Below are 21,332 nucleotides of genomic sequence, written 5' to 3' on the forward strand. Positions count from 1 at the left end.
CACAAAAAAAAAAAAAAAAAGGGGGGAGGCGCCTGTGTGGCTCAGTTGTTAAGCCTCTGCCTTAGGCTCAGGTCAGGATCCCAGTGTCCTGGGATGGAGCCCTGCATTGGGCTCTCTGCTCAGTGGGGAGCCTGCTTCTCTCTTCCACTCCCCAGGCTTGTGTTTCCTCTCTTGCTGTGTCTCTCTCTGTCAAATAAGCAAACAAAATCTTAAAAAAAAAAAAAAAAGGCAAAACCAAAAACAACAAGGCATCAGTTTTAATGTATCTATCTCCAGGAAGTACCAAAAGGGGTTGCTTAATAGGTGATGATTAAAATGATGGCAAGACGTGAAGATCAAATAAAAGTGCCTTGCTCAGTAGCTAATAGTAAGTACTCATAAACGTGTTTTGCATGAATGTGGCATTTGGCCCAACTATGTTCTTTACTGACAACTTTAGTTATGCCACTTAAATCTCATGTTCTTCAGTTTCTTCATCAGTAAATTGACATGTTAAAATAACATATTACACCTGCTTCCTGGAAGGATAACAAAGCTAAATGAGGTTTCAAATGTCAAAGCATTTAACCATATTAGAGGCAAAATGGTGCTATGCCATGGTTTAGGCCTTTCATCCATTGAACCACCTGAACATAAAGTTTTCCTTCCTTTCTAGATACTTCAATGGGGAATTAAGCCCCAATTATCCATCTTCCTCTACATTCTGACATATTTTAATACAAAATCTTATATTCCTAGTTCATTCTGGAAAATTGTGTCATCTACTTGTATGTATACTATCACATAAACTGCACTTTCTTTAAGGGTGAGAACAAATTTATTCCTGTATTCACCAGATAAGTGCTCAGTAAATCCTTAAGCCAAATACTGAATGTGAAGGACTTAGAAATTAGGTGAAGGGAGATGTGCTTGATTTTATGAGGAATAGGAAATAATTGTTATTTATTTTGAGCAAAGAAGTACAAATCACATTGAAATAAGGTAAATCTGATTATCTTAAGCAAGCAATTTCAGCAGAAATCCATTTGACCCCACCATAATGTCTGACAGCAAGAAATGGGTTTTTCCTGGATTCTCTTCTCTACCCTGACTGCCAGATTTTTAAGATTAATTTATTTAATTGGGAGAGAGAGAGTGAAGGAGAACATGAGCAGAGGGAGGGGCCAGCGGAGAGGGAGAGAATCTCAGGCAGACTCCCCACTAACCATGGATCCTGACATAGTCTCCTCATGGGGCTCGATCGTAAGACCCTGAGATCAGTGGGGTACCTGGGTGGCTCAGTGGGTTAAAAACTCTGCCTTCGGCTCAGGTCATGATCCTAGGGTCCTGGGATCAAGCCCTGCACTGGGCTCTCTGCTCAGCAGGGAGCCTGCTTCACCACCCCTCCTCTGCCTGCTGTTCTTCCTGCTTGTGATCTCTGTCTGTCAAATAAATAAATACAATCTTTAAAAAAAAAAAAAAGACCCTGAGATCACAACCTGAGCTAAAATCAAGAGTCAGGTGCTTAAGAGACTGTGCCAGCCAGACACTCCTAATCCCATGACTTTTAATACTACCTATGTGATATGTGTCATTGACAGTCAATGACTCCCAGCTTTCCATCTGTAGTCTCAACTTTTCCTTGAGCTTACTCCAATGCTTCACTGATGCCTCCCTTGGATATTTAATAGGCATGGGAAATTTATCTCCAAACAGAACTTGTGAATTGCCCTCTCAAACCTGTCCTATCCCCCTCCCATACTCCCTCTTAGTATCAATAACCATCATCCAACATTGTTCCAGCCAAAACCCAAAGAATGACCCTTGATTCCTCTCTTTCCCTTATGAGTCCTTCTCACACTGAAGAAAGCCTACTAGCCAGACTCATAGTTCTTCTCCCTGTAAAATATATCCCAAATCTGTCTAATTCCTTCCATTTCTACTGCCTCACTGTCTTTCAAGTAACACAAACATTTCAGTGGCTTCCTATTACACATAAAGTAAAACTCAGACATCATACCATGTGACCTATGAGTCCCTTCATGATCTGGTAGCCCTGGGGTTCCATGTGGCCATACAGGTCATGCAGTACACAACCTTCCAGGGTATTCCACATCTCCTCATTCTTAGTCACTCTTTGTCAACACTTTTAGTATCATTCCCTCACATTCTCTGTGCTTATTCCCTCCCCATGTCTTCAGGCCTACATCCCAACTCTACATTCACCTCTTGGTGCCTACCTTTGTCCATTATATGTACATGTCCAATATTCTCAATATTTTAGCAGAAGGATGTCTTTACTCATTCACTGAAGCTGAAATCTAACTTCCTTCCAAGGGCAGCACTTCTCCTACTCTTTCTATACCAGATGCCCACCACTTCCCTTCACCCTATTCTACTGTAGAACTGGGAGGCAGCATTGTCATATTCTTGGTTCTTGTGGGTCACCCCTGGAACATTATGGTTCCACTTTCCTGTAAATATCCTCCTTCTTGCCAGTACTTAGCACCGTCATTTACTACTTCTACCTTTTCCTTTTCAGGTCCCCTCATTCACAGATATAATGTTGGAGTCTAATCCACAATCTTCTTTTTCTCTACTACTTGGCATCATGAGTGACTTGCACATCCTGCTTGTTTGATATTTTTTGACCTTCTAGAATCCAATTATTCAACAACCTCCATTTACTCCACTTTGTCAGTCCACATTCAAGGCTATGCTCTGGATCTTATTATATCATAAAACTGTTCCTTCCTTGAATTTTAGGGGCCAGGCTATTTTCTTTGACCCCAATTTCATGTTCTTCCTCCCCCCTCTTTTAGATTCCATCTCATTTTTCACTTTTCTGACACTTGCCACTGTCAGTTACTCTGTTCTCTTTCAAACTTGTTTCCCCCATAGGTCTACTCACTGGTTTCACTTCTTTAGCAGACCTGGAAATGTTGCTCAGAGATCTGTCCATCCCTCTCTTTGTCTTTCTTTTTTGTACTGTCTTTAAGCAATCTCAAGCACCCCCGTTTGCTGTTAATTCCCAAATTATCAGACTTCTCTTCTGCAATCCACAATCATACAATCAACTGCTTGCTAGATGTTTCCACTTGGAGTCCCACAGTACCTTCAAAACAATGAATTCCCACACCGGTTAGGATGGCTAGTATCAAAACAACAACAGAAAATAACAAATGTTGGTGCAAATGTAGAGAAATTAGAACCCCTGTGCCTTGTTGGTGGGAATCTAAAATGGTACAGCAGCTATGGAAAACAGAGGGTCCTCAAAAAATTAAAACTAGAATTACTATATGATCTAGCAATTCTGCTTCTGGGTACATATCTAACAAAACTGAAAGCAAGGTCTCAAAGAGTTATTTGCATACCCATGTAACCAGCAGCACTATTCACAATAGACAAAATCTGAAAGCATTCCAAATGTCCATTGACAGATGACTGGATAAAGAAAATGTGGTACACAAAATGATATATACAACGGAATATAACTCAGCCTTAAAAAGGAAGAAAATTCTGACACATATGTTAGGCAAATCTTGCTGATATTATTCTAAGTGAAAAAGCCAACCAGTGGGAAGGGGAAATGGGGAGTTGTTGTTTAATGGATATAAAGTTTCAGTTTTGCAAGATGAAAATTCTGGAGATTGGTCGTACAATGTTGTGCAAATACTTTACTGAACTGTGCACTTAAAAAATGGTTAAGATGGTAAATTTTACATATTTTGACACAATTAAAAACAAAACAAAAACCTGTGTCTTAACTGAACTCAGTACATTTATTCCTCAACCTGCTTCTCTTCTGGTTTTCCACGTCTCAGGGACAGCCACTAACCAGTCAACTAGGCAGCAAACTGGGTATGAACTGAAATTCTCCCTCTGCCTCATCCTTCTTTGTCAATCCAGTCACCAGGCTTTTTGAGTCCATTTTCTTAACATCTCTTTATATACTCCATGCTGTCTAGCCCCACTGTGGGTATCCTTCTCTGTTCTCACCCAGAATTGTTGCCGTGACTACTTTCTAAATACTCTCTCTGCCCTAAATCTTGCTCATTTAAGCCATTTTCCATTTTGAATAATTTCCTCCCCCAAAACCCCAGAGGTGAACAAATTATATTCACCCCTAATAATACTTTAACTGTACTCCATAGGTTGCTACTACTTAGAATTAAAAGTAAGAATCACTCTGATCTAGTCCCTTTTTTTCCAGTTCAGAGCTCCTGTTGCAGTTTGGGCCTCTTTTCACACAACACAGTCCAGCTGTACTCAACTGTTAGTAGTTCCAGAGAATGTGTTGTGTGCCTCTACACCTTTTTCCATGATGCACTCTCTATTTGAGTTGCCAGGAATGTGCCTCCCCATCCTGTCCACCTGGTGAACACCTGGTTTTCTTGGAAGACAAGACAAAACTCATGTCTTATATGAAACTTCTTCTGACCATTTCCCTTTTTCCTTCACTCAATCAGAATTTATTTTTCCTCCTTTGTAACTCTTATCCATTAAACAAATTATTGCTTCTGTAACATTGTATTATTACATTTACTTTCTTTACCTGTGTGGGTTCTTTATTTCGGATCTTTTTAGAGGCAAGACTGTGCCTTGTTTCTATTTATATTCTCAATGCCAAACACAGTGTCTACAATATTGTACATGTATATTAAAAGTTGGTTGAATATATCACTTATTAATGGATATAAATTGAAGATTTATTGATCATTTAGTCAACAAACACTTATTGAATATTTGTGTATTTTCTACTGTTGGAGAGACCAGGCATCTAGTGCACAATCTTGTAGGAAAACAGGTATGCTAAAACTTATCTCATCATATGGCAAGTACTTAGCAGAGGTGAAAATTCTTCATGGATCAGGGAATTTATTAACCATTGTGCCTTTGGAGCCTACATCAGTGATGATACTCAGTGTTTAATAAAGAGTGCTTGCATTGAACTAAACCTGTGAAATATTCTGGGCTCAATGTTGACTTAATTATTCAGGTATATAATGTTCCAGGCAGGCAGGGAGTAGGTGGAGAGAAATTGAGAAATCCTGAAGGATTTTGGTGCCATTATAAGGAGTCTGGCTGTAACCTGCAGGCAAACAGGCAAGGAGAGGCTTTTAAGCGGGAAAATGGTAGGGCCAGCTTAGTTCATTAGAAAACTGAATCGGAAGGAGAAGAGATGTATACTGGTAAATGATAGGGGATCATTACTATTGTACAGTTGAGTGATGATGGTAGAGTAAGCCATTGACGGCAAGGACGGATGGGCCTAAGGGGCTGGATTCTAGGATTTCTGAAATAGATCGAGGTCTGGTGCCAATGAGATGAGGGAAGATGGAGAAAGTGAAAACGAGATCAGTCGGGTTTTCATGAGACTTGAGCGCTATAACGTATGAGACAGCCATCTATCAACTACGAAACATTACACATCACTTGGTTGTTTTTATCTTCTCTGGCGTTTTTTAGTTTAGATGGGCAAAGCCACTTTTAGAGATCCAAGGAAAATGTCAAATTTCAGATTAGCTTTTATCATTTCCGAGACTTTTCAAGATGCAGGGAAAGATAATCCGAGCACAGGAAGAGGAAAACACACACACACGCACGCACACACACACGCGCGCGCACGCGCGCACGCGCTATTCACAGACCTTGCCTCTCAGCCAGGAGCCCGGAGCCCCGCCCACTTCTTCCCAGCCCCACAGTCCTTCCGCGGTTCTCCTCCCTAGCCAATCACGCTCTGTCTACGTCATCAATATGCGCTGCCGACACGGGACAAATCAGAGGCAGCACCACGTGTACTGTGTTGACTGTCAAAGCGTCAAGGAACCCAATTCCCGGAAGCTGTGAGTTCTAAAAGAAGTTCCTGTACTCGAGTGCCCCGAGTCTGCGAACCCCCAATCATGAGCGCCCCGGGAGTGCTCTCCTTTACCCAGCAAGGCTGGGAGCAGGTGCTGGCCAAAGTGAAACGGGCTCTGGTCTATCTAGACGCCCCCTGCGCGGAGAGCCTGCACTGGGGCTGCGGCTCCACGCGGCTTCTGGAGGCGGTGGGAGGTCCTGCGTGTCACCTGCGGGAGTTCGAGCCCGCAGCTGTCGGTGGTGGAGCCGAGCAGCCTAAAGCGGTGTTTGTGCTGAGCTGCCTGCTGAAAGGCCGGACCGTGGAGACCCTGCGGGATATCATCTGCCGCAGTCACTTCCAGTATTGTGTGGTGGTCACAGCGGTGAACCACGCTGTCCACCTCACCGCTAATCATGTGCCGGCGGCTGCAGCGGCGGAGCTGGAAGGGCAGCCGGTGTTCGAGCAACTGGAGGAGAAACTGTGCGAGTGGATGGGCAATATGAACTATACCGCCGAGGTGCTGCACGTCCCGTTGTTGCTCGCACCTGTTGCTCCCCACCTTGCCTTGACTCCAGCCTTTGCTTCCCTTTTTCCATTGCTACCCCAGGATGTGCATCTCCTTAACAGTGCCCGACCAGACAAGAGGAGGCTAGGAAGCCTGAGTGAGGTGGATGCCACCGTCCTGCCTCCTGAGCTGCTTCTGCAGATCAGGTGCCTGGTGTCAGGCCTCAGTTCTTTGTGTGAGCATTTAGGGGTGCGGGAGGAGTGTTTTGCTGTAGGTTCCCTCAGTCGTATCATCGCTGCAGATATGGCTAATTATGGCCCTGCCAAGAACAGGAGAAAGACTGCCGCAGGCAGGGCATCCGTGGTCTTTGTGGACAGAACTCTGGATCTAACGGGTAAGTGAGATTGCTATGGGTTTTCCTAACCACTCTCCAGGGTTCTGGGACTTTTACTGATTCAGCATTTATTTTATTGACACTAACTATGCAAAGTTGAGGATACAGAGATGAGTTAGATGGACACAGTCCCTGATCTCACAGAGTTTGTTATCTAGAGGGAATACAGACAAGCAAATTTGCAATTAGAGTCAATTCGTTAAATGCTGTACTGGGTAAATCCATCTTGAACATGCACTGTTTTGTTAAACAACTACATCTAGCCAAAGGTATTGGAGAAATTATGCTGACGCTGAAGAGAACTGTACACCTGGGAAATTTTTAGAAATGTGCAGATGACAGTATTCACAGTAATCCTTCATAAGGGGGCTCTAATTTGTTGGAGAGGTGTTGACATATGAACCAGTGGAAGAAAAACTGTACAACAATACATGAAATTATCATTAGATAAGTATCATTAGACAGTTTAGTTTTAGGCTTCTATAAATGAGGTTAATAAATAAACTTGAAGTATTACCAAAAACTGAGATTAAATACTATTGTAGAAAATATTTTCGAGGGTTCATTGATTTATTCTTAGCTGTTATTCTATTTAAGGTTAGGTAGATCATCTCAAATTTTAATAATGTATCATTTATATGCATAGAGAACAAACATAACCCTTAAGATAGATGAAGAAAAAACACTTTCTGATAGTGACATGTGTGTATTTTCAAAGGTCAATTTTATTGTTCTCTAATTAGGTAGATATAATGCTGCTAGGAGTATAGCCCGGCCACACCTAAATTCAGGGAGAATGATCAGGAAACTGACATAGGTAATCACTCCCTTTAGTAGGTCAGGGAAAAAAATAGAATGAAGTTATAAAAACCACATAGCTCTATTTGAGTTTTTGAACTTATATATTAATTTTCAGATCATAAAATAGAAAGTAAGGTAAGTGGTAATACTGTGATGTAAGCTTAATTATGTGACTGGAGAAACAGGTGTCTAGTCTGTCATTGTGATTAGGTATAAGTAAAAATTGTAACATCCCAGAACTCTTGGAGGATTAAAGATCACTTGAGTAGTTTATGCTTGCTGAATTTTTGAGTGTGTGGTATATACTGCTTATACTTCTATTTTTATATACTTCTACTTTATTTTCCAAATATGATATTGTTTAATAATTAATCAAGGTCACATAGTGTTGTGCCCTGTTGACTTCAGTTAGGCAGACATTAATGTCCGGGTCCTCCAGCATCATGGTAACAGCTCTCTAAAGTCTTAGGCATGACTTCTTTGTATATGACTCTTGAAAGTATAAGTCATCAGAAAACTTTCCTATCTTCCCATCACTGAATTACCAGCCTTTGTACATCTGTACCCACACTTTTTCTTTCCTTGCTTTGTATTAAAAAGGGATATACAGTCCCTGCTATATCTAATGCCAGCTTCTTCACCTTTGCAGACTAGGTCCTTGCCCTTTTCACTTCTCTCACAGATTTACCTCTGTCATATACCCTCCCCTGTTCCTAGATCATCATTTGAAAAAAATCTTTTTTACTGGATTTTCCTGGTCAGCATACAACGGAATGTAACATCTCCTTCCTTAACACCTCATGCTCCTCCAGCTTGTTTTATTTTTTGCTCCATTTTATAGCAAACTTGAAAGAGTTGTCCATATTTGCTGTCTCTGCCATCATCTGCTCCAATTTTCCCCCTGCCCCACTTCAGTTAGGATTTCCCCTCTGCAGTACTTCCCAGCAATTTCCTCTGTCAAGATCATGAATGACCATCATATTGCCAAGTCCAGTATTCAGTTAGCAGGATTCATTTTGCTCAGGCTCAAAGCAGCATCTGACACAGCAGAGTAGAGGATGCAAAGAGTTAAAAAAAATAATATTAAAAGATGCAAAAAAGATATACAGATACACAGTTTCTTCTGTAACCCCGTCAGAATGTAAATCTGACATGTCATTTGTTCGCTCACAGCCCTCCCACAGCCTTCCATCACGCCTACTATCAAATCCAGATTCCTTACCATTGTTTTCAAGGCCATACGTGACCTGCCTGTGTGTAGCTTTCCTACCTTGTCTCCCACTGATCTCGCCTCACACATTACTTTCCCACCACGCTACCCACCTGGCCGTCCCTCAACACGCCTATATGTCCCAGCCTCTGAGCCTTTGGAGTTTTTCTGCAGCTCACCTTGGAATGTTCTTCCTTCAACTTTCTCTATGGCTTTCTTGTTCACTTCCTTTGAATCTCTGCTCAGATTTCTGCTTCTCAGACCAGCCTTCCCTGACCACCTTCTTTAGCTACTCTGTAACCCTAATTGGGATTAGTTTGTTCCTGTGGTCCTAGTATCATATAAATTGAAGTCTTTTTAATGGATACCTTTTGAATAACCACTCAAACTATCTTCAAGATGAAAAGATTAATAATTCATTTATGTCAAAGATGTTTCAACGTGGTATTATCATCCCATGTTGGAAATATTCAGGGCTGGTGTTCAGTTCGTACATAGCTGTATTGTAAAGCCTGTTTTTCAAACATTTAAATTCTTCTGTATTAGTGAGTAAAAAGAACTCCTCTTTCTTGGGACTACAAGTCACCCAATACTGTTGCCTGGTGGAGAAGAGTACTAGGGCCCCGGAGAGTACTAGGGTGGACACAGCTGAGCTGCTGAGGGTACTGAGGCAGCGAGGGTGGGTCGTGATAGTTGTGGAGATGCAGCACTTGCCCTTTTCTCCAATGTGGCCCCAAACTGAATCAGGTGGTAGGTAGGTGGTTTGGTGGCCTTAATTGTGGTCATGGGTGCTCTCTGTCCTTGGTCCAGATTCTGGTGTCCAGGAACATACCTGATCACCATGCTCAATTTTTTTTCTGATCTGTCTTGAATGTAACAAGCATAAGGAGCTGGCGAGTCATAACAATGAATTTAATGGAGGAACTGTTACAAGAGTTTGGTGTGGATTCTCTCTCTCTTTTTTTTTTTTTTAAGATTTTATTTATTTATTTGATAGAGAGAGACACAGCGAGAGAGAGAACACAAGCAGGGGCGGGGGGTGGGAGAGAGAGAAGCAGGCTTCCAATCGAGCAGGGAGGCTGATGTGGGGCTCGATCCCTGGGCCCTGGGATGATGACCTCAGCTAAAGGCAGATGCTTAACATCTAAGCCATCCAGGCGCCCCATTGGTGTAGATTCTTACCTCAAACTGTGACTTAGATTGGTGCATTGTTTAGCTGGTGATAACTGCAGCATACAAAAAATTACACCACCAATTTCTAAAAATGAAAAGCTGATTTGGAAATTATTGGAATGATTTGAATGGTCTGAATTTCAACTTGACAGCAGTTTTAATATAGAGATCAGAAAGAAATACATTTTTAGGTTTTGATTTAGGTGTGAATATCCATAAACACATTATTTTATTTAGTTTATTATTAGTTGTTAAATATTTTGGATACATCCTTGATAATTTACCATTAGAAGATTTATATGCTGATATATCTTCTTAGATGTAAAATTAGCACTATGAAAAATAACCTCCAACAATTCATAAATATCCAACATTCTTAACATCCTCCTACAGTATAGATAAGCTTCTTTCTCATCTTTTTGTCATCATCTTTGCAGGAAGTAATATTAATTTGTCTAATATTTGGTTTATTTTTTTCAGCAAACATTTATTGAAGGCTCGCTGTGTGCCAAGTATTGTTTCAGATCTAGGGAAACAAGATAGACAATTTCCTTGCTCTCCTGAAGCAGTTGATAAGCTCTCAGCACTTAAAAACATAGAAAGTTTGTTGTAATTATTTGAGAAGTAAATGGTTGCTGATGTCTGTGGCTTACTTTTACCATGTGTAGACCACCCAGAAGCTTCTCTCTCTGCAGACAGAGTACGTTAGGCATGTTTGCATAGGGGATTTAAGTACAACATTCTATGGACTGTTATGGCTTCTGATTTGTTTCAGGAGAGAATTAAAAGTTAGTTGTGATTTATGAATCTCTGAAAGGTTTGAGTCTGGTTTCCTTTCCATTCTCTTTTGGCTCTTAGGATTGACTAGAGTGCGTGAAGTCCAAAATAAAAAGGTAGGAGGCGGCAGTAACTCTGGGAAATAAATTTCTTCTGGTTCAGTTCTTCTGAATTTTAGTTCTGTGTAAACTTTTAAGTTAAATCAAGTCAATTAAAGTGTGCTGTGAAATGTGTAAGCCGATGATTCACAGACCTGTACCCCAGGACAAATAATACATTATATGTTAATAAGAAAAAAGATTGACTTCCAATACAAAGGTTCACTCCTATTCCTGGGATTATGATACACTGATGCATTTATATTTGCTTTAAGATGTTTATATTATTTGTTAAAGTATTGAAATTTGAGACTACTAATACTAAATGTTTGAGAGCATGTTACTTTTCTCAGTACTCTACCTATCTAAGCTCTTTTAATTTTCACAGTTGTTCTTTGAAGTATTATAATTATCCCCATTTTACATGAGGAAACAGATAAATTGAGGAGTTAAGTAACTTGCCCAAGATCACGCAGCTAGTAAGTGGCAGTTAGGATTTGAACCTTGGCAGAGTACTCCAGAGCTTATGCTCAGAACCCATCTTATATAAATTACTACCGAGAAATGTTTGAGAAGCCTTGTCTTAAATAGCACAGATGCTGCTGGTAGGGTGTCCAGAAGCTAGCAGCTTCACAGACTAAACACAGTAGTTGGGCCCTGCTGCTGCTGTAGTGTTCAGAAAAATGACTTATTCTTCCCCCAATCTGATTTTCCACAAAATACAAAGTAATTAACTAATATCTTCATTTTAGAGTTCAGTGGATACTGTTTCAAGTAAACATTAAGTGTGAGACATGATTTAGAAGCCCTTTAAGACTCTTATTAGATGGCTGGTGTTAGATCCAGGCCAGTATAATAATTTCAAGTCCTAGCTTAGTACCTTAGTTGTTGTTTAATCTTCGTTGAGCCTTTTGAGGATTTGCTCATTTGTGAACAGGGTAAAATAGTGACCTTCAAGTGCTGTTTTAAGGATATGAAATCATCCTTCATTCCTTCATTCATTCAACATATAACTAATACAGTGGGTAAGATTAAGAAGTGATAGGGTTTCCATTTTGGATAGCATAGTTGGTGAAGGCCTTTCTGTGGATGTGACATTTGAGCAGAGATGGAAAAAAAAGAGGAAGCAGGCCGTATAGTTGTCTTGGGTCCCTTCAGCTTGCCCCGGGAGGAGATGAAGTTAGAGAGATAGGCAGAGGCAGTGCACTGTAGGGCCAAGTAAGAACTTATGTAAAAGCCAAAGTATGATAGGCAGCTTGGGGAGTCTGGAGCTGTGATGTAACATGATCAGACTTATGTTATATGGGATCATACATGGACGGAGTGAGGGGATTGAGGTAGATACTGATAGTAGCTGCTACTACGATCTAGGTTGTATAATAGGTACAAGTGGTTAGTTATGGGAGGCTTAGCTCTGCCCCTTTCTAGTCGTAAGTCCTTGGTCAAGTAACTGCTTTAAATCAGTTTCCCAACCTGTGAAAATCAAGATACCCATTCACAGGGTTGTTGAGGGGGTAACGTAAGTTAACACATCTAGCTTCTAAAACACTGCCTGGTATGTAATGGGCACTGGGAAATGTTTCTTACTTTTATTAATTAATGACATGCATTTAAAATTAAAATTATCATAGGGTTTCACTTATGTGTGGAACATAAGGAATAGCATAGAGGACATTAGGAGAAGAAAGGGAAAAATGAAGATGGGGGAATCAGAGCAGGAGATGAACCATGAGAAACTGGACTCTGGAAGCCAACTTTCAGAGGGGAGGGGAGTGGGGGATGGCTGAGCCTGGTGATGGGTATTAAGGAGGGCTCATATTGCAATAAGCACTGGGTGTTATATACAAACAATGAATCATGGAACACTACATCAAAAACTAACGAAGTACTGTATGGTGACTAACATAACATAATAAAAAAATAAAATTACTTAAGTTTTATTGCTTCAAATATATGTTTTCTCCCTAAGTATAAGACTAAGAGCATAAATATGAGAATGATTTACCATACATTTAACCCACAAGAATTCTCTTACATGACCTCTTACCTGCCACTAAAGGAAATGAGAGTTGGTTAGAGTGAACCATTTGTCAGGGACTATATTCTGTCATACCCAGAGGAAAAAAAAAGCAGAATAAGTGAGATTCCTCCCATCTGATCCTATAAGATCACTACAATTTTGGTTACTTAGGAAAGTGTGAAGAATTGTATGGATGATACCTATCGATTTCATAAATGTTTTTTGAGCAACTTTGATGTGCAGGTTCTGTGCTAGGTGATAGTGACATAAAACCTCACTACTCAGTATGTCCTGGGGACTGGAAGTGTTAGCTCAGCTGAAGCTGATTAAAAATACAGAGTCTCAGGCCTCACCACAGACTTATGGATCAGAATCTGTATTTTAGGTGATTTGCGTGTTCAATAACATGTGAGAAGTGCTGATGGAAAGAGCAGTCAAGGCTCTTGTCCATGAGGAACTCAGATTCAAATGAAGAAGCACAAAGCATAGCAAATGATATGTGCCCTCGTAGGGTTTAGGTACAAAATTCTCCTTTAAAGGGTGGCCATTTCTAGACCAGTGGTTCTCAACCTGGCTTCACATTAGAACCATCCCAGAAAGTCTGATTCTTAAAAATGGGTCCGGGCAGATGCTAGAATCAGAATTCTTTTTAAAGCTCCCCAAATGTGCAAAGATGTAAGAAAGAGCATAGGTTGTTCTGAGAATTCTTTTTAGATCATTTTTTAAAAAAGATTTTATTTTATTTATTTGATAGAGAGTGTGTGTGAGAGAGAGAGAGCATGAGAAGGAGAAGGGTCAGAAGGAGTAGCAGGCTCCCTGCTGAGCAGGGAGCCTGATGTGGGACCTGATCCTGGAGTCTAGGATCATGTCCTGAGCCAAAGGCAGTTGCTTAACCAACTGAGCTACCCAGGCACCCCTGGATCATTTTTTTATTAGGACTTACCATGAATGAGGGTTGGGTTGCATGAAGGAGTGGTAAGAGAAGAGGAAGCCTGATGGGGATGATGAGGAAGGAGGTTGGGGCCATGTTCCAAAAGCCTTGAATTTCATGCTTAGTGAGGAGTCTTAACAAATTTTTAGGCAGGCAAAGTACATGAACACATTTCCTGTTGAATGAGTTCTCTGGTGGACAGTGTGGTGCATAGATGTTATTGATTCCAAAGTGGGAACCGAGAAGTGAGTCAGACTCTGGCGGGATGGATTTTTGTTGTTGTTGTTGTTGTTGTAGTTTTGCTTGCTTTTGTTCCCTCTAGTCCAGTTTATTAAAGCATAATTTACATACAGTAATATCCATCATTTTTAGTGCATACTTTTGTCAAACAACATACAGCTGTGAAACGAACACCCCCAATCAAGACTTTGTGAAGATTGATCAGAAGGCTACTGTAATATCTAAGTGAGAAATGATAGAGTTTAAATTGAGTCGATAATAGAAAGAATGAAGAAAGGAGTAGTTGAGTACTTATGTGAGAGAATTAACTGGTATAATGGTAGAGGGTTAAGAGGTTAAGAGAAGACATGCCAAGTTTTCTACCTTGGGCAATTTCAGAATCTATGCCCTGTGATGGGGAAGGTAGGAGTAGATTCAAGTTAGGAGCAATATAATGAATGTTATGTGGTTCTCTTATCTAAAATTTCTGTGTAGGAAAAGGTTTTTATTGAGTAAACTCATGTATTTAGTGTCTTATGATTATTCTACCCCAGGGCCCCCCCCCACCCCCTGCATAGTCCTACCTGGTAAATGGCATTCTTAAGAAGGCATTTGTCTAGTATGCGATATCTGATATACACCCTTTGTACTAGATTTAACTGATGTGAGGCAGCCATAGGTGGTTTTAGAAATAGTAGTGTTAATAGTACTAGTAAGAGTAGTGTTAGAGATCTAATAACTAACACTCCCTTCCCCATCCAGAGTCTGAATCAATTGAATATGAGATTAAAAAAAGATTTGTCAGGTGGAGGCCAAAATACTTGATATATTATGGATACAGTGAACATTAAGGAATGTGGCTTACATCTATGGACAAGTGAGCTTCCTAATACCGAATCCTGGAGTTGAAAGGTTTACCCACACAGCAGGAAGACTGAACCAGAGCAAGTCTTTTTCCCTCTTCCCAACGGCAGAATCTATTTTAGGAAAAATAAGTAGAGAAGAAGCTGATAGTCCAGGGAAGAAGTGATTGATTGAAGGAGGTAAGCAATTTCAGGAGTGCTATACTAATTGTTGTCCATCTACTTAGAAGGGAACATTAGGAATAATAAATATCCTGTTCTTACAAGATAGAAATATAATCAAATATTGAAACATCTCAAGCTAGTGAAAGACAGTCACAGATACTTGAGAAGGAATAATGGGGAATCAGAAAGGAAGTGACATTTTGAATATACTAATTCTAGGAGTCCAGTAGCTCTTTGTCAATGCAAAGAGAATATGCACAACCCCAAAATACTGTAGAAATCTAGAAATGTAGAGAATGCTATAGTTGCATTTCTGTCTTTTTAGCCATACTACAGTGTGACTAAGCTCTTGTGAGGGCTCCTACATTCTTTTGTCTTTACAAGTTTTTTTAAAAAAGATTTTATTTACTTACTTGAGAGAGTGAGAGAGAGAGAGAGGAAGAGAGTACAGAGGGAGAAGCAGACTCCCCACTGAGCGGAGAACCTGACTGGGGGCTCTATCCCAGGATTCTGGGATCATGACCTGAGTGGAAGGCCCATGCTTAACTGACTGAGCCACCAGGGTGCCCCTCTTTTCAAGTTTTTATTTAAATTCTAGTTAGTGGCCATATATGGTTAAATCGGCTTCAGGTGTAGAATTTGGTGGTTTGTCACTTATATATAATTCCCAGTGGTCATTGCAACAAGTGCCCTTGATCCCTATGATCCATTTACCCCATCCTCTCCCTCCTTCCCTCCATCAACCTTCAGTTTATTGTCCATAGTTGAGTCTCTTATGGTTTTCTTCCCTCTTCTCTCCTCTTTTTCCCTTCATCTAAATTCAACTGTTTGTTTTTTAAATTCTGTGTATGAGTGAAATCTTATGGTATTTGTCTTTCTCTGGCTGACTTATTTCACGTAGTGTGATACACTGTAGCTCCATCCACATCATTGCAAATGGCAAGATTTCATTCTTTTTGATGGCTGAGTAATATTCCACTGTATATAGAAACCACGTTTTCTTTATCCATTCATCTGTCACTGGATATTTCAGCTTTTCCCCTAATTTGGCTATTTTTGATAATGCTGCTATAAACATTGGGGTACATGTGCCACTTTGAATCTGTATTTTTGTATCCTTTGGGTAAATACCTAGTAGTACAGTTGCTGGATTGTGGGGTCATTCTGTTTTTACCTTTTGAGGAAACTTCATATCGTTTTCCAGAGTGGCTGTACCGGATTGCATTCCTGCCAACAGTGTAAGATGGTTCCCCTTCTTCCACATCCTCACCAACTCCTGTTGTTTCCTGTATTATTAATTCTAGCCATTTTGACAGGTCTGAGGTGATATCTCACCATGGTTTTGACCTGTATGTCCCTGATGATGAGTGATGTTGAGCATCTTTTCAAGTGTCTGTTAGCCAACTGTAAGTCTTCTTTGGAAAAAGTGTCTGTTCATGTCCTATGACCATTTCTTAACTGGATTATTTTTTCGGTGTTGAGTTTGATAAGTTCTTTATAGATTTTGGATTTTAACCATTTCTCAGATATGTCATTTTCAGATATCTTCTCCCATTCCATAGGTTGCCTTTTAGATTTGCTGATTGTTTCCTTCCCTGTGCAGAAGCATTTTATTTTGTCGAAATCACAATAATCCTAGTAAGAATTTGTATGGCCGAGATCAAAGAGGTTGCTGTCTGTGTTCTCCTCTAGAATTTTTTTTTTCTTTTGAGAGAGAGAGAGTGAGTTTGCACATGCAAGCAATGGGGAAGGGTAGAGGGAGAGAGAGAGAGAATCTTAAGCAGGCTCCATGCTTAGCACAGAGCCCAACATGGGACTTGATCTCAGGACCCTGAGATTATGACCTGAGTGGAAATCAGGAGTCAGATGAATTGACTAAGCCACTCAGGTACCCCTTCTCTAGGATTTTGATGGATTAATGTCTCACATTTAGGTCTTTCATCCATTTTGAATTTATTTTTGTGTATGGTGTAAGAAAGTGGTCTAGTTATATTCTTTTGCATGTCCCTGTCCAGTCTTCCTAAACATTTCTTGAAGAAACTGTCCTTCTCCATTGGATTTTCTTTCCTGCTTTGTTGAAGATCAGTTGACCATAGAGTTGTGGGTCCATTTCTGGGTTTTCTGTTCTGTTCCATTGACCTATGTGTCTGTTTTTGTGCCAGTATCATATTGTCTTGATGACTACCATTTGAAGGCCAGAATTTGGTGTCTCCAGCTTTGTTTTTCTTTTTCAACATACTTTGGCTATTTGGGGTCTTTTGTGGTTCCATATAAATTTTAGGTTTGTTCTAGGTCTGTGAAAAATACTGATTATATTTTGATACATATTGCAATAAATATGTAGATTGCTTTGGGTAGTATAGACATTTTAACAGTATTTGTTCTTCCAATCTATGAGCATGGAATGTTTTTCCATTTCTTTGTGTCTTCCTCAACTTCTTTCATAAGTGTTCTGTAGTTTTCAGAGTATCTTTTACTTCTTTTTTAAAAAAAGATTTTGTTTATTTATTTGAGAGAGGGAGAACAAGAGAGCACAAGCAGGGGGAGCAGCAGAGAGGATGGGGAAGCAGGCTCCCTGCTGAGCAAGGAGTCTGATGTAGGGCTTGATCCCAGGACCCTAGGATCATAACCCCAGCCGAAGGCAGACATTCAACAGACTGAGCCACCCAGGTGCCCCTTACCTCTTTGGTTAGGTTTATTCCTGGATATCTTATGGATTTTGGTGCAATTGTAAATGGGATTGGTTCCTTGATTTCTCTTTCTGGTGTTTTATTATTGGTATGTAGAAATGCAGCAGGTTTCTGTACATTGATTTTGTATTCTGCAACTTTGCTGAATTCATGTACTAAGTTTAGCATTTTTTTAGTAAAGTCTTTTGGGTTTTCTCCATAGAGTATTATGTCATCTGCAAATAGTGAAGTTTCACTTCTTCCTTGCCGATTTGGATGCTGTTTATTTCTTTTTGTTGTCTGACTGGTGAGGCTAGAACTTCCAGTACTATGTTAAGTAACAGTGGTGAGAATGGTCATCCCTGTCTTATTCCTGACTGTAGAGAGAAACCTCTTAGTTTTTCCCCATTGAGGAGGATATTGGCTGTGGGTCTTTTGTATATGGTCTTTATGATGTTGAGGTAAGTTCTTTCTGTCCCTATTTGTTGAGGGTTTTTATCAAGAATGGATGCTGTATTTTGTTAGATGCTTTTCCTGCATCTATTAAGAGGATCATATGGTTCTTTTCCTTTCTTTTATTAATGTGGTATATCATGTTGATTGATTTGTAGATATTGAACCACCCCTGCAACCCAGGAATAAATCCCACTTGATCATGTTGAATAAATCTTTTAATGTACTGTTGGACTTGATTTGCTACTATGTTGTTGAGAATTTTTATATCCTTGTTCAATAGGGATATTGGCCTGTAATTGTCCTGTTTAGTGGGGCCTTTGTCTGGTTTTGGAATCAAGGTAATGCTGGCCTCACAGTATGTGTTTGGAAGTTTTTCTTCCATTTCTGTTTTTTGGAACAGTTTGAGAAGAATAGGTATTAACTCTTCTTTAAATGTCTGATAGGATTCCCATGGGAAGCCATCTGGCCCTACACTTTTGTTTATTGGAAGATTTTTGACTGATACAATTCTTTGCTGTTTATGGGTCTGTTCGAATTATCTATTCCTTCCTGTTTCAGTTTTGGCAGTTTGTATGTTTCTGGGAACTTATCTATTTCTTTCAGGTTGCTGAGATTATTTGTTGGTAGATAATTATTCATAATATACTCCTATAATTGTTTGTATTTCTGTGCTGTTGGTTGTGATCTCTCCTCTTTCATTCATGGTTTTATTTATTTATTTTTTTTTGGGGGGGTTCTTTCTCTTTTCTTTATGGTAAGTCTGGCTAGAGGTTTATCAATTTTATTAATTCTTCCAAAGAATCATCTCTTGGTTTCATTGATCTGTTCACTATTGTTTTTTGTTTGTTTCTCTATTGTTTGTTTCTGCTCTACTCTTTATTATTTCTCTTCTGTTGCTGCTTTTAGCCTTTATTTGTTGTTCCTTTTCTAGCTCCTTTAGGTGTAAGGTTAGGTTCTGTCTTTGAGACTTTTCTTCCTTCTTGAGGTAGGCCTGAACTGCTGTATACTTCTCTCTTAGGACTGCCTTTGCTGTATCCCAAATCTTTTGGGCTGTCATGTTTTCATTTTCATTTGCTTGCATGTATTTTTTTTTAAGATTTTATTTATTTATTTGTCAGAGAGAGAGAAAGTGAGAGAGAGAGAGAGAGCGAGCGAGCACAGGCAGACAGAGCAGTGGCAGAGGGAGAAGCAGGCTCCCAGCCGAGCAAAGAGCCCAATGTGGGACTCGATCCCAGGATGCTGGGATCATGACCCGAGCCGAAGGCAGTGGCTTGCTGAGCCACCCAGGCATCCCTGCTTGTATGTATTTTTAAATTTCTTATTTGATATCCTGGAAAACCAAACATTCTTTAGTAGGATGTTCTTTAACTCCATGTACTGTGGTCTTTCCAAATTTTGTGGTGTGTGTGTGCGTGTGTGTGTTTGTGTGTGTGTGTGTTTGACTTCAAGTTTCTCAGTGTTGTGGTCTAAAAATATGCATGGTATTATCTCAGTCTTTTTGTGCTTGTTGAGGCCTGATTTGTGACCCAGCATGTGATCTATTCTGGAGCATGTTCCATGTACACTCAAGAAGAATGCGTATTCTGCTGCTTTGGGGTGGAATGTTCTGTATGTATCTGTTAAGTCCATCTGGTCCAGTGCATCATTCAGGGCACTGGACCAGATGTTTCCCTTTTGATCTTCTGCTTAGATGATCTGTTCATTGCTGTAAGTGGAATGTTAAAGTCCCTTACTATTCTTGTATTATTACCAGCGAGTTACTTTATGTTTGTTACTTATTGATTTGTATATTTGGGCACTCCCAAATTGGGGGTATAAATATTTACAATTGTTAGATCTTGTTGGATAGACCCCTTAATTATGATACAGTGCCCTGTTTCCTCTTTTGTAACAGTTTTTGGCTCAAAATCTAGTTTGTCTGATATTATTAGTATGGCTACTCTGGCTTTCTTTTGATGCCCATGAGCATGATAGATGGTTCTCCATCTCCTAACTTACAATCTGCAGGTGTCTTTAAGTCTAAAATAAGCCTCATGTAGGCAGAATATGGATGGGTCTTTTTTTTTAATCCATTCTGATACCCTATGTCTTTTGATTGGAGCAATTAGTCCACTTAAATTCAGAGTGATTATTGGTAATATGTATTTAGTGCCATTGTGTTACCTGTAAAGTTGATGTTTCTGGTGATGTTCTTTGTTCCTTTTTTTAGTCTTTGTTGCTTTTGGTCTTTATTTCCCACTCAAAGACTACCCTTTAATATTTCTTGCAGGGTTACAAACTCCTTTAGTTTTTGTTTGTCTGGGAAACTCTGTCTTTCCTTCTATTCTGAATGACACCCTTGCTGGATAGAGTATTATTGGAGGCACATTTTTTTTCCATTCAGTGCATTTGAATATATTGTGTCACTCTCTTCTGGCCTGCCAAGAAAGATCTGGTGTGAGTCTGCTTCATAGTCTCTTGTAGGTTAAGGATATTTTTCCCTTGCTGCTTTCAGGATTCTTCTCTTGTCTGTATATTTTGTATATTTTGTAAATTTTAATATGAAATGTCTTGGTGTTGGCTGGCTGTTGTTGAATTTTGTGGGAATTCTCTGTGCCTCTTGGACTTTGGTGTCTGTTTCCTTCTGCAGATTAGGGATGTTTTCAGCTATAATTTGCTCAAATTAACCTTCTGCCCCTTTTCCCTCTTTTCTTCTTCTGGGACTCTTATGATGTGAATGTAGTTGCTGAGTTCCCAAAGACTATGTTCATGATCCAGTACTTTTTCTTTCCCTCTTCTTGTCAGCTTCATTATACTCCATAATTTTATCTTCTATATCACTGATTCATTCCTCTGCTTCATTCATCCTTGTTGTCATTATATCTAGTCAGTTTTGCATCTTGGTTATAGCATTTTTTCATTTCAGCCTGACTAGTTTTTATTTATTTTATCTCTAAGGGATTCCCTAGTGTCTCTTCTATGGTTTTCTCAAGGCCAGTTACCATACTTATGATTGGTGTTTTAAAATCTGGTTCAGGCATATTACTTATATCTGTTTTAATTAGATCCCTGATTAGAGCTGAATTTTTGTAGCACTCTGTGATCAGTGGACTTGGTGTGTGTGAGGGGTTTCTGCTGGCCTTCTGGGGAGGGTGTCCTGTGCTGGTTCTCAGGCTGACTTGCCCTGGTAAAGATGCACCTGCAGAGCACAGGGGCTGGAGCTTGGTGTGAGTGGCTCCAGCCTCCTCGAAGGG

At 39.9% G+C, this 21,332-nt stretch overlaps 1 protein-coding gene across 1 annotated transcript in view; it reads left to right on the forward strand.

Moving 5' to 3' along the window:
• Positions 1-5,754: 5,754 nt before the first annotated feature.
• LOC116875764 (sec1 family domain-containing protein 2) overlaps positions 5,755-21,332 on the forward strand; it is an 86,045-nt gene continuing 70,467 nt past the window's right edge. Inside the window, exon 1 of the mRNA XM_032871853.1 lies at positions 5,755-6,717. Coding sequence (XP_032727744.1) covers positions 5,883-6,717 — 835 coding nt within the window. The 5' untranslated portion in view covers positions 5,755-5,882. The remainder of the gene's footprint in view (positions 6,718-21,332) is intronic.

The sequence above is a fragment of the Lontra canadensis genome, unplaced genomic scaffold, assembly GCF_010015895.1.
Source record: "Lontra canadensis isolate GAN:19392208 unplaced genomic scaffold, GSC_riverotter_1.0 scaffold1, whole genome shotgun sequence".
NCBI classification, from domain to species: domain Eukaryota; kingdom Metazoa; phylum Chordata; class Mammalia; order Carnivora; family Mustelidae; genus Lontra; species Lontra canadensis.